At 38.9% G+C, this 15,260-nt stretch overlaps 1 protein-coding gene across 1 annotated transcript in view; it reads left to right on the top strand.

Annotated features, from left to right (window-relative positions):
• The window catches only part of FCHO2 (FCH and mu domain containing endocytic adaptor 2), an 81,309-nt gene that overhangs the window by 39,452 nt on the left and 26,597 nt on the right, over positions 1–15,260 (top strand). The window contains exons 9-11 of the mRNA XM_077347431.1: positions 2,146–2,190; positions 4,819–4,891; positions 8,186–8,210. Coding sequence (XP_077203546.1) covers positions 2,146–2,190; positions 4,819–4,891; positions 8,186–8,210 — 143 coding nt within the window. The remainder of the gene's footprint in view (positions 1–2,145; positions 2,191–4,818; positions 4,892–8,185; positions 8,211–15,260) is intronic.

Genomic DNA, 15,260 nt, shown 5'->3' with positions numbered 1-15,260 from the left:
AGTCTAACATGGGTACTACCACTTGTATATTTACTTCAGTTGACTGCTTGATAGTAATATCATAAAAGGGCAAACAAATTAAACAAGTTAATTGTAGATATTCATTCATTCATTAAATATAAAATACAAACAAATATTATTCAATTACAACCATGGTTCTTTATAATACGAACGTTCATATTTTACTGCAAACATTTTTGAAATACAAGCAGTTAAAACTCCAGGCGCATTCAGTTCGTATATCAAGCTGTGTGAGTATTCTGTACTGTGATATTATAGCCAAGTATCATATTGGAACAAAATAAATTAATCATCTGTAGTTCTATTAATCTTGTAATTACTGTGCATAAATGTCAATAGATTTTACAAAAGTTGAAGCTGATTACTGCTTCTGTTTTCTAAAATTAGAAGTTATTATAAGATAAAGCTTTCTATGTATAAACTGTCTTAAGCTTGTTTTACTGCTTGCATATTTCAGTTGGTGCTACTGACTCTCTTATACAATGACAGACCTGTTCTTAGACTAGTCCAAATTAAAGTTAGATGTTATGGCGGCCATAGGTCGAACCCAAGGCTGTCAGTGCAATTTTAAAGACTATGGCCACTTTAAAAGTGCTGCAAGGGCTCAAGCCATATTGGAAATAGCACCAGGTATCTTGTATCCTCCCCCCCAACATCCTGTTTGGCCCTTAGGTGCAGGTGTGAGGGGACTGTTGAAGTCAAGCACTTGAAAAGTTCTTTTTGTCAGGCTGTACTTAGCTAGAGTAGCATAGAGGCCAAGAAAGTGAGCTGTATGCCAGAAAGTCCCTGACTTCACTTAAATTGTGTATATTGAGTGATATTAAGGAAGACAATATCTTTCAGCCTCTGTTCCCAATCTGCAGGTAATATTGACTCAACCTATGGTATTATAAAGATTTCTAAGGAGCTAATCCAAATGGTCTTTAGTGTAAGTATAAGGCATCTGTGCAAGCAGAGGTACATGATTTCCATGTATTTTCATTTCAAGGTGCAGGAGAGTTTCCTCAGCTCTCAGCAGAAATGTTTTTGAGTAGTAGAATTGCCAGCTCCACAATAAATTCTTGGAGATTTGAGGTTAGATCCTGGAGAGTGAAAGGACCTCAGCAGGATATGATGCCATAGATTCCACGCTCCAAAACAGCTGTTTTCTGGAAGAGAACCAGTCTCTGTTTTCTGAAAATCATTTGTAGTTCAGGAGATCTCTAGTCCCCACCTGGAGCTTGGCAAACCTAAGTGGTATGGTTGAAGACAGTAGGAGGTGAAGGAGATACACAGACATCTGCTCCTTAATCTTTAGATGCAATTAAGTATATAAACAGCCTATTGCTTGTGATGGTATCATTCCCCACAGAAGAATATGTTATGGTAAATATGTTTTTGTTCAAAATGAAAGTAATAGTTATTTATTTGATACAGTTGTGCTTCTATTTTAATTTTGTATAGTATATTGTATTTCTTAATTATTTTTTAATTCAAGTTAAAGAAAGCGATTCATTTACTTAGGATATCAAACATAAGAAATGTTGTATGTGAATAAGCAATTCTGAAAAAGAAGCATGCTTTCTTTAGGTAATGCTGGCTGCACAGCATATTTAGAAAACCATGAGTCCATCTATTGTGACTGACTTTTGTAGCTATCCAAAACTTGCACTTGTTACCAACCCTGCCCTTACCCCATCCAAGGGGAGGGACACAGTCTTGCCCTTGATAATGCATGAATTTTTAGGGGCATAGAAGGAAGTGCTGAGTGCGTAGATCTTTTCCTAATGGCTCTGAAAGTTCAGTGCAGTCTCATAGATGAGACCCTGCCCTACTCAGCCAGGAGAAGGTCAGGGGGTTTGCATGTTGACCTTCTCTTGCCAGATTGAGAGAGATGCTTACCAGGGGCAATGTAGTGAGTGTATTCATGCCTTTAAGATAATTGCCATCCATGTTTTCTGTGAGTATAATAAAAATACACATTTTGGGGGAAATGTTTTATTAATGGGCACATTTATAATTTAAATATTTTCAGTTGGTTAATTTAACTTTTTATTTTAACATTAATTTAATGCTCTAGACCTAATCATAAGTACTCAAGAATACTTGAAATAAATAATTGCCTTGTTTTTCATGTTTTTAAAGGACTTATTGAATTTGAAGAGTGCAATACAGCCAGTGCAGTTGAAGGTGAGTTTCTTTTATATTATAGGAATGCATAAAATATACATCTCATTATTTCTACCTTGATTTTTAAATGATAGCTGTAATGTTAATTTCTAAAAATGTTAGGTGACTTGTATTCTTCAAGTTCAGATTTAATGATCTTAGATGTGCTTCTAACAGAAGGAGAAGAATGCCTGGGGTTTGTTTTGTATATGTATGCATTCCCCATCCCAGAAGTGATAGGCAAATTTGTTTGCTTAGTAATTTTTCTCCTGTCCCAAGATTTTTTAAACATTTATTTGTATTTACTTCATTTATACCTCGCCTTTTCCCAGTGGGGACCAAAGTGTCATGCACAATTACTCCACCATGCCTGAGCTGGGACAACGTGCTGACTCCCATATTTTCTTTCCCAGAGGTATGGGATGGATAGAAGGGGTGCATGGAGCTATGGGAAGTGGGGGGTTGTGGGTTTAGGCAAAATGCTGCCAGGGGGCTTTAATGGGACTGGGATTTTTATGTGCCTTATTGACTAATTATGTAAGGCGGTGGCTGCACTGGGCCACCAATGGTTCCTAGCAGTGGGGGAACATGCCCTGCTGCTTCCCAACTATGCATGGGGCATGAAATCCCCTGGCACACACAGACTGCCCCAGAGTACTGCATATGCATGCACAACTCCAGGGTGGGAAATGTCCACCATGCCTCTGGGGGGCAAGGGGGCATGGGGATCTCACCTCAGGATGATGGGATAGGCCAGGATCTTCCCTTACACACAGGCCTACCCTGGCTGGACCTCTGCTGGCAGCCGTGGCAAAACAGGAAACGCAGAAGAATCCGCGTTCCCTTGCCACTGGCCATCTGAGGCCCTGATTCAGGCTAGGACCAGGAAGGGGCCAGGATAGCGGTGATGTCGTGCATATGCAGGGATTAGTCCTGCTGCCATGTCCCTGCCACCCTGGTCTTTATGGGGGTTTTAAGGTAATTTCCACACTAGGAAAATGTTCCCGGACAATCTTCACATCTTGGCAACATATAGAGCCCCCTCCACATAATGTCACCAACATCCCAAGGCTGACCAATATCTGGATCGTGATTTGGCCATTTTAAACTCACAATTTCAGGAATCCAGAAAACTGGATTTACCACCCTAAATCACACAAACTACCGGTGAGCAACCAGGGATAAGACTGTATGGGGGGGAAACGTGCGATAGTCTCAACAGTTTTGTCCCACCTTCATGCCTGCCCTCTCCTCTCCATTTCCTTCTCTGAAGATATATATATTTTTTAATGGTGCAGTCATTGCAGTGTGACTTACATTGTCAAAGGTGAAATAAAATCTTTAAGGTGTCCCTGGTCTTTTTGGGATCCGGCAGGCAAAACGCAGCCCCTTTTCTGTTTTCTGGAGGTGGAGGATGAGCTGGGAAGGGAGGGGGGTGATTGGGCTGCCTTCTTCCAATCACACAGGGGTCTGAGCACCTAGTTTTAAAGCCAACCATTAGCACAAAATGTCTTTTTGGGCTCCAGTTATCATGTTCGGGGGCTCAGAAATCCCCTAGACAGAAATAAGCTTTAAAATAACATGAATTCAAAAAGGGGGAGGGGATGCTTTATTGTTCTGGCATTTCTCTATAGCAATGCGGCAGTGTTGATTTCAATTAAAAATACATCTGAGTTGTGGCATAACCACATAACTGGGCTGGGGGTTGGAGAAGCCACTTGTCTTTTACCCCTCCTTGTGGAAATAGCCTAAGTATTGTAACCTGCCATGAGCCAGTCTGGGAATGGTGGTTAATAAATTGAAAAATAAATAATATGTCTTGGTCTCCCAAATCCTAGTCTGATACTCTAACCACTGCACAGGCTCTCATGCAGTAATTTAATTTAATATAGTCATTTAAGTGATAATTTTAAAACTGTTAATTAAAACATAATTGCTTTCCTGTTGGCTTTCTTTATTTGTTCAGCTTCACAGGTACATTGGCACTTCTATTATAAACATTTTACTGATCTCACTGATTCAGAAAGAGTTTCTAGGTGAAACTAAATATCTCAATCCTTGCCATTCCACCTCCATGCTTGGTTTAGGGACACAAACTTGGCTGATCACACAAATAAAGGAACTAAGGCACCGTTGATTTTTTTTTCCTGCTTCAGCTTTTAATATTATCATTAGGCTGAGTTCAGTGGAAAAGTTTTTACTTTTCAGGATCCAGAAAATGAGGATAAATCTTAAAGTTCATGCCAGCTTCCAATACTTTTTAATGTTTACTCAAATAATGAGAGAAATTATAAGGAGACACGAGGCAAGGTGTCATCAATATACAGCAACATATAGTTTTTTCTATTCTTCATTTTCTACCCCACCACATGACATGGTAGAAAGCTTAGACAGATAATTGTAATGAATAAGGGTGGTAAATGGAAACTTGGTCTAGAAAACATTAATGGTCCAATTTGATGTGGAAATTGGCAGTTTCCTTAAAGAATACCTAGATTTGTTTCCATCTGTATTACTGTTTATAGGTGGTGGTAGATGGACAGGCCTTTGTATGTGTACAGAACTTATGTACTGAGGACCTGTAAGCTATGTACTGGAAATTCATAACTGGATTAAATATCTTGTTCTAATAATGTACTTTTTTTACAGGTATAAAGCAAAGAAGAAGAAAGACTTTTGGATTACCAGGGATTATAAAAAAGGAAAAAGATACGGAATCAGTGTAAGTGGTTTCTTAACTTTTTTGAACTTTTAGTAAACCATTTTTAAACTTTTCAAAAGCAATAATATGCTAGAAGCAGAGTTTGAATCTGTTGACATCTAGATCTGAACTGCTGGAGGAAAATGTGTTTGGTTGATTTGTTGTTATGCTTATCTTGATTCTTTGCTAATCGTAATCTAATTTGGGCACCAGATTTAAGGAAGATAAAGTGCTTGAAGTGTCATAAGCATTCCCTTGGAACTGCTTCCCTTGGAATTACTCTTTACTGAGGTGGACAGGATTCTTTGGATTGTGAAAGCCCCACCATGTCTAAAACAAATTGTTTTCCTTCCAGATGCTTAAATCTTCCAAGATAAAATCTGGATTTCTTTGGTCAGCATTGATTATATTGTTTAGTAGCAGGAAATTTCCTAAACCCTTAAGGAGGCAATAGTAATTTATTTATGTACTGCATATAACAACTGCATATATAGTCTGCATTTCTCGCAGAGACTCAAGATCTTAAAAAAAATTTTTTTAATGCTTTCTTGGCAAAAGATGACCCGGCCAGTTAGAGGTCTATGTCACAGTTTCTGTTTTTAGGCAAGGTGATTGAGCAGGTGGTAGCAGAGCAACTCCAGTCTTATCTGAAGGTCTTTGACCCATTTCAGTCTGGCTTTTAGGTCTTGTTATTAGTTTTTATGAGTAAATTATGTCATACTAGTAATCAAGCCCGCTGTATGAGTAATACAGCGGGCTCTAGGCACTTACCGGATCGTCGGAGGTCCGTCGGGCAGCGGGGCCTCCCCCGGGCGGCGGTCATTTGGCGGGCAGGGAGTCCCCGGCAGCTGCGCTCCGCGCGACTGCCGGGGGCTCCCTCACGCGGCGGCGGGAGGCGTCAGGCTGCCGGGCTCTCGCTTTGCGCCTCCGACGTTTCAGGCCGGCGGCAAAGGGAGCAACTGTGAGCCGCGCTGTGCGCGGCTCGCAGTTGCTGGGGCTGGGAATCGGAGGGACCAATCGGCAGGCGCTGCGTGCCTGCCGATTGGTCCCTCCGATTGTCTGTCCTGAGGAAGGGTCCAATCCGGACCCTTCCTCATCACGGACACATCCCGCCTTAGAACCCCTTAACCATTTATTTAGTCCGTGGCGCTCGCGGCGCCACGGACGGTTTAAAGATTACAAATATATTCTTATACGTGTATAACAATTCTAATTGTTTATTTTTAAGATCTACCATTTGTAAGCCATTTGTTTTTAAGATCTACCATTTGTAAGTCTCTGTAAGCCATTTCATTTTATTAATGATTGGAAAAGGATAGAAATTACAGGCATGACCCCCTGTCTTTCTTTGTTGAATAGGAAGCAGAGTTTCTGATAGCATGCAGAATCTGTTTCCTGGCTCAAGGAATTGGCTCAACTGATCTGACCATACTGAATCATGATTCCTTAGCTCATAGGCTGCATTACTTTAACTTGTTCTATGTGAGACTGTACTTGAATGCAACTCAGAAGTTTTGCTTACACTACTGATGTCAAAACAGGTGGCTATCCATTTGCTTCGAAGTCCAGTTTAAGGAGCTGGTTATCATTTGAGACCCCTTTAACGGTCTGGGACCTCTTGTCTAATGGTCTGGGACCCACCTCCTTATGTATGCTTAGGTCAGCTCACCAGACTCTTGACCATTCCTTCTTCAAGGGCAGTATTGCTTGTCTTGATCAAAAACTAGTGTATGACAGTGGCTACCCTGTGCCTATGGAACAGCCTCTCTCCTGCTGTATCCCTTCTCCCTTCTCCCTTCTACCTATATTTCCATAAAACCTTTAAAAACTGACTGTTCTGGGAAGTTTTCTGCTGGAAGCTTACTGAATATCAATTTTCTAAATTTGAAATCTTTACAGTAGATTATTGATCCTTGATGAAGGTGAAGTTATTTTTCTGATTCATATATTAAATCAATTTTTTCCTTTCTTTCCACTTCTACCCAAAGTATATATGCTGTGTCATTTTCCCCCCAGACCTTGTTTGAGGTGGATTTTTTGCTGCCTCTCCTCCTGATTCTTTGCTTCTTGCCTAGCAGTGGTCAGTGCTGTCAGTGGTCTCTTTAAGGATACTGTTTTCCTTGTTGGTTGAGGAAGATTCAGTCTTACTTGCCATCTTTACTGTGATCTCTCTCAAAAATCAGAATTTAGGAAACGAAGGGGGAAGCTAAATAATACATTAATAGAAAAACATATTAAAAAAACAAAATGAACCTAGAAGCTGATTCTCAGTGAAGCTTCAGAAAATGTCTGTGACCTGTATAAACAGCAGGGCTGGTCTGGGAGACTGGAAGACCCCTCTCTCATTCAGGACAGTAGCTTACCCAGTGGTTCACCAGAAGAAAGCACTTTCTTCCAGGTGGATACTGTGGTAAGTTTTTAAAAATGTGTTTTCACCCTTAATGCCTCTAAATAGTGGCTGAATACTGACTAGGGTTGTCCCTCCCCCAGTCCCCTCTAGGTACTGGAAGGGATTGGAAAGTAAGGTTACCTGATCCAGGTTGGGAGAGTCCTGAAGATTTGCGGATGTAGTCTGGGGAGGACAGGGACCTCAAAGCCATAGAATCCATCCTCCAGAGCATCCATTTTCTCCAGGGGGACTAATGTCTGAGATAAACTCTAATGCTTGTGAATCTCCACATCCTACCTGGAGGTTAGAACCCCTAATACTGAATAAGGTACTTAATAGTTATTAAACAGCTCTTACTGTTTTACTGGTCTGCTCAATTATAAATGTTTTATAAGATTTTGATGCTGCTTGTCTGATTTTTAGTACTTTGTTAATGTTCTGAATTGATTTTTAAACTGGTCTGTGCCTGGTTTTGTATAACTCTTAAATGAGTAAAACAAAATTACATAGAAAACTTTTTTGTTTGAGCTGTCTCAGGGCCCATATTGATTTGAGTACTCTAGAACCTATTTAAAAAAAATAATTGTAGCATAATAAGATAAAAGCCTACAATTCATCTGCTTTAGAAAAGTTATAAGGCAATTGACAGGAATTTTCACAATGCGTAAATGCAAGTCTCAAACTGTTAATATGAATTAATGAATTTGTATTTTACATAGTTCAGAACTTGGGTTGTTTTAGTGAAGAATTCTGGCTGGAATAAAAAATAAATTGCCAGCATTAATATATACAGTCCTATATAGTGATTTAAAGGAGTTACAAAGCAGTTATGTTTAATATATTCAGTAGCAACCAAAAAAGATTATGGCTTTTAGTATATACATTCTGTGTTTATACATTATAACACTTACTATTTTTTTTAACAGAGAATGTCCAGATGCAGATTCAATTGTAAGTAGTCTTGCTTTGATATAGCTAATACCTTTTGGGAACTTTGTTTTCTGACAAAATTTGTACAGTGATCCTTTTTCATTAATTTCATTCCCTACTTCCTATGGTCGTTTAAAAAATATGTAATTCAAGATGACAAAGGTAGAACTCCCTGCAGTTGAAGCTGAAGAATAGGTTTCCAAAAAACTCTGAAAAATTTCCTTGCAGGCAGAGATGGTTTCACCCTGTTAGTGAGACATCCAATCTTACGAAGAATTTTTAGGTCCAGTTGACTGTGTTCATGCAGTCTTGTAAAATAAGACTGTCTCATACAAACAAGTATAAACTGTGAATATTCGTTTTAACTATTATACCATGGATACATGCTGGAGGCTAACTTTTTAAGAAGTCTGAGCAAATTAAATGTTCATTTTTGTGTAAATATATGCCGAAGGAGCTTATACATTTATCACAAGAATGATCAGGCTGTTCATCTAAGTAATGGCTTTTGACAATTTCAAAAATAAATCAGTGAAGAGAAACATAATTGAGGTTAACTTGCAGTGTTCATTTTGACTTTCTTGTTTTGGTGCTCACGGTTTAATTATTAATGAAATAAATTCAAGCCGCACAAAGATACGTATCCATTTTCTCTTATAGAATGGCTGTCATACTTCATGTGTAAATGTGATCTTTCTTTCTGCAGCATTTTCGATGTCATATGTGGCTTCTTGAACCTCTGGTTTAGAATATAGTCTTCACTTTGCAGTTTTCAACGTAAAGGCATAAATCAGAGATCCCAATGATAGCACTCATGGGTATTGTGCTGATGGATTTTCTGATAGCTATTGGCTGCTGCTTCAAAGCATCTTTTCCCCAAAGTGAGAAGCTAGTCTTGGCTTTCAACTACCTCATTGGAGCAGGAAAACCCAGAAATGACTTCAAAGCATAAGATTATTTGACTTGTAGCTTCTTAGCATTTGGTGGTTGGGCCCAATATCCCATGTAGGGTGGTTGTTGTTATTATTATTATTATTATTATTATTATTATTATTATTATTATTATTATTATTATTATTATTATTATTATTATTATTATTATTATTATTATTATTATTTAATTTTTAGACCGCCCTTCTCCCAATAGGTCTCAGGGCGGTTTACAACATAAATAGTTAAAACACAATAAAATCCCCATAAAAACCCCAATTAAAAGTCCTTGCTCTCACGATGCTAAAAGAGCTCAGAGGCTCAACTAGACTGAGGACCTCTCCATACCTTCAGAGTATGGATAAGAGTTGCATTTCTAATTTGTAATTTTGTTTAATTGTGTTGTTTAATTTGATAGGGGGTTTTGTACATATTTGAAAGGTGAAAGTACAGTGAGACACTTTTTCTTTGAAATTGTGTAGTTATAGGAGCATGTTGTGCTTCTAAAAACCTGCATCTTAGAAGGTGTCAAAAGTACTCTTCTCACAAACAATTAACAATTCAGTTTCAAAAACAAACATGCAGCAACAGTAATAAAAATACATTGACAGAATCAGTCTGCAATGACAGTTTCATTTGGATGCTTCCTAAGCTGCGTTCCCAACTTTCTTGTTGTGTGATCTTATCAGTCCTTTCTAGGAAGTGTATACTACAAAGAGGGGGCTATCACCACTGTAAAGGTTTCTTGCTTGCTGTCTTCCACCTGTAATCAGAAAATTGTTGCCCTTGTGATGGACCATTGGTCTGATCCAAGAGGACTCTTCTTAAGTTCTTATATATCAAATAGGACGTTGCAGAGATGGAAAAGTGGGCGAGTGACCTCTAATTGACTGAGAACGTGTCTAAGGTAGTATGATAATCTCCTGGTTCCCATAAGCACAACAGGGCTGGGAGCCCCTATTGTATATGCATCTGGAAAACCAACCCATGCACATTCTGTCTTACTAAGTACATGGGAGTACCTGCTTCCAAATGTGTCCGTATTTTATCCTGACTAACTAGATCTTAGATGACTCTGTATTGCAATTTTTCTAAATAGGTAGATGACCCACTTCTACAGGAACATTATTTGTGCATGGAATGTTTTAATAATTAACAGACTCACATCCTGACATTAGCAGACATTTTACTATTTTATTGCCTGTTATTTTCTGGATCTGGTTCAAGGTTTTTACCTTTAAGTCCCTACGTGGTCTGGGCCCAGCGTATCTGAGGGACCGCCTATCGCCCTATGTCCCCCCACAGGGCCTTACGCTCTGCGGGTACAAATTTATTGGTCATCCCCAGCCCCAGAGAAGTGCGTCTGGCCTCAACCAGGACCAGGGCCTTTTCGGTCCTGGCCCTGACCTGGTGGAATGAGCTCCTGGAGGAGCTGCGGGCCTTGCAGGAGCTCTCAGCGTTCTGCAGGACCTGCAAAATGGAGCTCTTTTGCTAGGCTGTTGGGTGAGGCTGGGCCGCATGGAAGATCTGGCCCCCCTTACAGCGGCAGTAGCATACTCCATCTGGCACCCTCTGTCCTCCCTCCCCCTCAAGTGGGTTACCAAGAGGTAGAGTAGATATGAACTAAGTTTTTACCATATCTTGTTCTATTGTTTGGAGATTTATGTATGATATGTTTTATATGTTTTATGGTATGATTTTATTGTTGTTTTATATGTCTGTAACTCGCCTCGGGACTCCGGGGAGATGCGAGGAATGAATGAATGAATGAATGAATGAATGAATGAATGAATGAATGAATGAATGACGAATAAATGACTAAATGAATAAATAACTAAATATTTTGTTTTCAGGAGTGAAAATTTAAGATGTACCTAGCACAACACTGTCACATTTGCATATTCAATGTATGCACCATCATTAGGATGGTGTAACAGTCTGTGTATTTAGTTAGTCCTTTGTTGCTAAATATTATTATTCAAAATATTTAAGTATTTATTTATATGAAATAAGATATACTGTATCAGACCAGTGGTCCATCTAGCCTTGTAAATTGCTTCACAAAGTAGCAAATATTCAGAGGTTCACCATATCCTGCCTTTATAGCCCTTGATGAGCCAATCATTCATAAATTAATCTGTGCCACTGGCCATCATTATACCCACTTGCAGTGAATTCTACAATTCAATTACTTGTTCAGTGAAGTACTGCATTTCATTTTGTGTGTCCTGATTTCTGTTGCTTGTTAATTCATTGGGTCACTTGAATTCAGGTATTGCAGGAGAGACAGAAGAAGTTCACTATCCATGTTCTCTACACCAAGCATAATTTTATAGACTTGTATAAGTCCGCTGCCCCCAGTTGTCTTTCTCTGAACCAAAAAATCTCAGACTCTTTCCTTTGTGGAAGATATTCCAGGATTTTTATAATGTTGGTTGTGCACTTATGGACTTTTTCCCAGCTGTGCCATGTCTTTTGAGATACAGTAATGAGAACTGTGTTCTAAATGAGGCTGCATATATAGATATATACAACACCATTATGATATTGGCCATTTTATCAGTCCCTTTTCTAATAATCATAGCATTGGGTTTGCCTTTTTAACTACAGCTGCTCACTCTTGATGGGGTTTTAAAATAGTTTTTTAATAGTCTTCCTTTCTCAGTCACTGCTGATTCAGACCTCACTAACATATATTTAAAGCTATGATTTTTCTTCACTGTGCATTACTGATATTGAGCTTCATTTGTCATATTATTGACAAGTCACCCAGTTTTGATAGATCCTCTTGGATCTGTTCACCATCCTGGATAATATGGTATCATTCACAAACCTTTCCACTATATTGATCCCATCCCCTCCATTCCACATCAGTTATCAACAAGTTGAATAGTACTGGTCCCAATACCAGTCCACATGGAGCCCCTACTGCTTGCTTTGCTGCCTTGCAAACTGTCCATTTATTCTTTCTCTCTGTGTCCTGTTTAACCAGTTTTTATCCAACTGTTCTACTTCATTTATCAAGTTTAAATTTTTAGCAGAATAGAAAGAACAAGGGCTGAGTTTTGTCATGTCACGTTTGCTCTTATGAGCATTTTAGAAGGAAGGCATGAAGAGAACCCAAACTGAATGGGTCAGAGGCAGGAATGTACCTGAGGGTCCCTCATCATGCATGGCATATTGGTCTTGAAAATGGTGGCTTAGATCCAGCCAACCACCAACAAAATGTGTTGGCAGAAGTAGATTATTATTTATTTTATTTTACTATGGTTATAGTCTGCCTTTCTCACTGAGACAGTGAGGTTGTCCAGTCTAAGTTTTCTTGTGTGTCCTTTTAATATTATTGTTTTTAAAAATAATTTTTAAATTTAAAGAATAATAAAATGTCCTGTCATTGACAACAATGCTCAGGTCTTGCAGACTTTCTCCATGTCAAACCACCTCTTTTTTACTACTGCCTTCAATTTGTCATAGTGTTATTTTCTTTTTCAGTGACTCCTGTCTTCCTCATAATGTGACCAAAGTATGATAGCCTCCATTTAGTCATTTTAGCTCTTTGGGAGAATTCAGGCTTGAGTGCTATGGATAAGATTACAGAAATCTGAAACAAGCAGAGACATTATGCTAGAGTTCCTCCTCCATTACAGGAGTCATGGAACCAATATGGACCTGCCACTTTGAAGAGCTACATGGCAGAAGAGGCAGGGTAATTTTGCCAGCTTCTTCTTACAGTGCCCTCATCTCAATGGCTGGTTGCCCATGTGGGTCTGGCATGTTCAGGAATCATATTTCTATTGGTCAGAATTGCTAAAAGAAAGTTTATTTTATCTATATGAGGATTTAAAACATTTTAACTGTATTTAATTTTAATTCTTTTGGTATATTTTTAGAATTTTTGTATTTTACTGACACTGTGATCCGCCCTTAGTTTTCTTTAGAAAGAGCCGGATAAAAGTCAATAAATAAATAAGCACACAAATATGTAGTTTTAAAATATTGATTTTAAATTACCACAAAATACTATCATTCTACAACATTTTATTTTATATTCACATAAAAATCATGGTTACTAGCTGCTTTTACAATATCACTAGCCACAGCTTTTTAAAAACCTGTTCTCAAGTTGTGCCAGAAGAAATCAAAAGTAAATGTTTGACAATATTTGCATTCAACTTGTGTACGGATTACAAAATAGCATATACAACTTCAGCAGTCTAACATCAGAAGTTTGGTTGGAATATAATATAGAAATGCACATGGCCTCCAGCTATTTATATTTGTTCCAGTTACTTTGTTGTCAAGTCCTGTTAAGATAAAACGTTCTATCAACAAGGTCATCTTGAGGTCAAGCATAGCTAAAGCTTCTTGGTTTTCTACAAGCAGAGCTATGGTACTGGATTGTGTGATGCTGATTCTTTTAGAATCAGGTTGAGTTATGAAACCAAAACTCACGTTTGTTTATTTAGAGGACACTTAAGACTACCTTTCTCTAAAGCAGAACTCAGCAGATAATAAAATAAAATTCATGAACTGGTTGACATACATAATTAAAAATGGAATGGCAGTGCCAAAAGCCCTGAATAACATTTTGTGAAATTTCAACAAAGCCAAAGTATTCCTTTGAGAAGTCTGTTCCATAAAATAGTAGCAGCCAGAGTAGATAACACTAGAGTGATCAGTGATCATCCTGAGTACCCCTACAAGAAGAAAGAATCAATTGCTCCAAGGAGTAGAGTTCTTGCATAGTTTTATTTTATTTATAATTTAATTTGTACCCCACTGCTCCCAGAAGGTGGCTAACAATAAAATAATTCCCAATAGAATCCTTGTATAGACAAAAATCAAAACAAGATAGAGGTGATGGACTCAAATTCCCTCCTAACCCTGCTCCCAGGAGACACATATCACCTTGGGGTTTATAGGAATGGCATAGATCTTTACACGCCCAGGGGGAGCTGTGATCTTAACTGCCCTGGCCTTAACCAAAGACCTGATGGAAGAGCTCCAGCTTACAGGCCCTGTGGAACTGTAGAAGCTCTGTCAGGGTGCTCAGCTTTCCCAAGAGCTCATTCCATCCAGTTGGAGCCAGGATCAAAAAAACCCTGGCCCGGGTCGAGGCCAGCTGAACCTCCCTCAGGCCAGAATTTTCCAGTAAGCTTGCACCCACAGAGAGAAGAGCTCTGTGGGGGGCATAAGCAGGCAAGCCGTGCCTCAGGAAATTGGGGTGCTGACCACAGGTGGCCTTGAAGTTTAATACCAAAACCTTGAACTTGATCCAGGCCACAACCAGCAACCCATTCAGCTGCCTCAGCTCAAGCTGAATATGGGCCCTCCAAGATGTGCCTCTGAGGACCCTAGGAGATTCAGCTTTGCAAGTCCATGAAACCATGAAGTTTCTTAGGCAGTAGTTAGCATTCAACACAGAAACAAACTAGCAACCAATGCAGAAATCTCAAAATAAAAATGTGGCAAGTAGCTATCTCCCCAAGCTAGTAAGCAGTCTGCTGCATTTTTCATCAGTTGAAATCTATGAATTGTCTTCAAGGACAGCTCAATGAAGACTATGTTACAATATTCTTGTATCAGGGTTACTATTGACTTGGATCAGCATGACCAGATTCACTTGGTCCAAGAAGGTGAAGCTGTAATGGATAGGAAGCACTTTTTGCTGTTCCTTCAACCTATTTCTCGGGTAAAAAAAGCTTAGTTTAAAATATCCAGAGTTCTTGACTGAATCGGGAAGGCCAACTATATCAAATGCTGCTGACATACCCAATAACAGTAGCAGAGGCTTGTGGTTGGAGATTGTCCACTGAAGCAATTAAAGCTGTCTCACTTCCATAACAAAACCTGAAATCAGATAGAAATGGATCAAAGGCAGATGAGCTATATCTTCTAGGGTAGAAGATTTGTCCCACCCCACTATGGTTTCCAGGGTAAAAACAAAGAAACCAATTGTCATTTATGTTGTTCCTTGTGGCCATTTGAATTACTATCATAATTCTCTTCTGGTCATTTACCTGCTGGTGTTCAAGATTAGACACCACACACTTTAGAAGCATTGTTTCTTTGTGTTCTGGCATTACTCCAGTTATAAGGGAAATTTTAAAGCATTTATCAATGCACTTTCTACTTGGATCA

This window comes from Paroedura picta, chromosome 7 (assembly GCF_049243985.1).
Source record: "Paroedura picta isolate Pp20150507F chromosome 7, Ppicta_v3.0, whole genome shotgun sequence".
In the NCBI taxonomy this organism is placed as follows: domain Eukaryota; kingdom Metazoa; phylum Chordata; class Lepidosauria; order Squamata; family Gekkonidae; genus Paroedura; species Paroedura picta.
The sequence above is the reverse complement of the archived record's forward strand: the minus strand, read 5'-3'. Positions and strand labels throughout refer to the sequence as shown.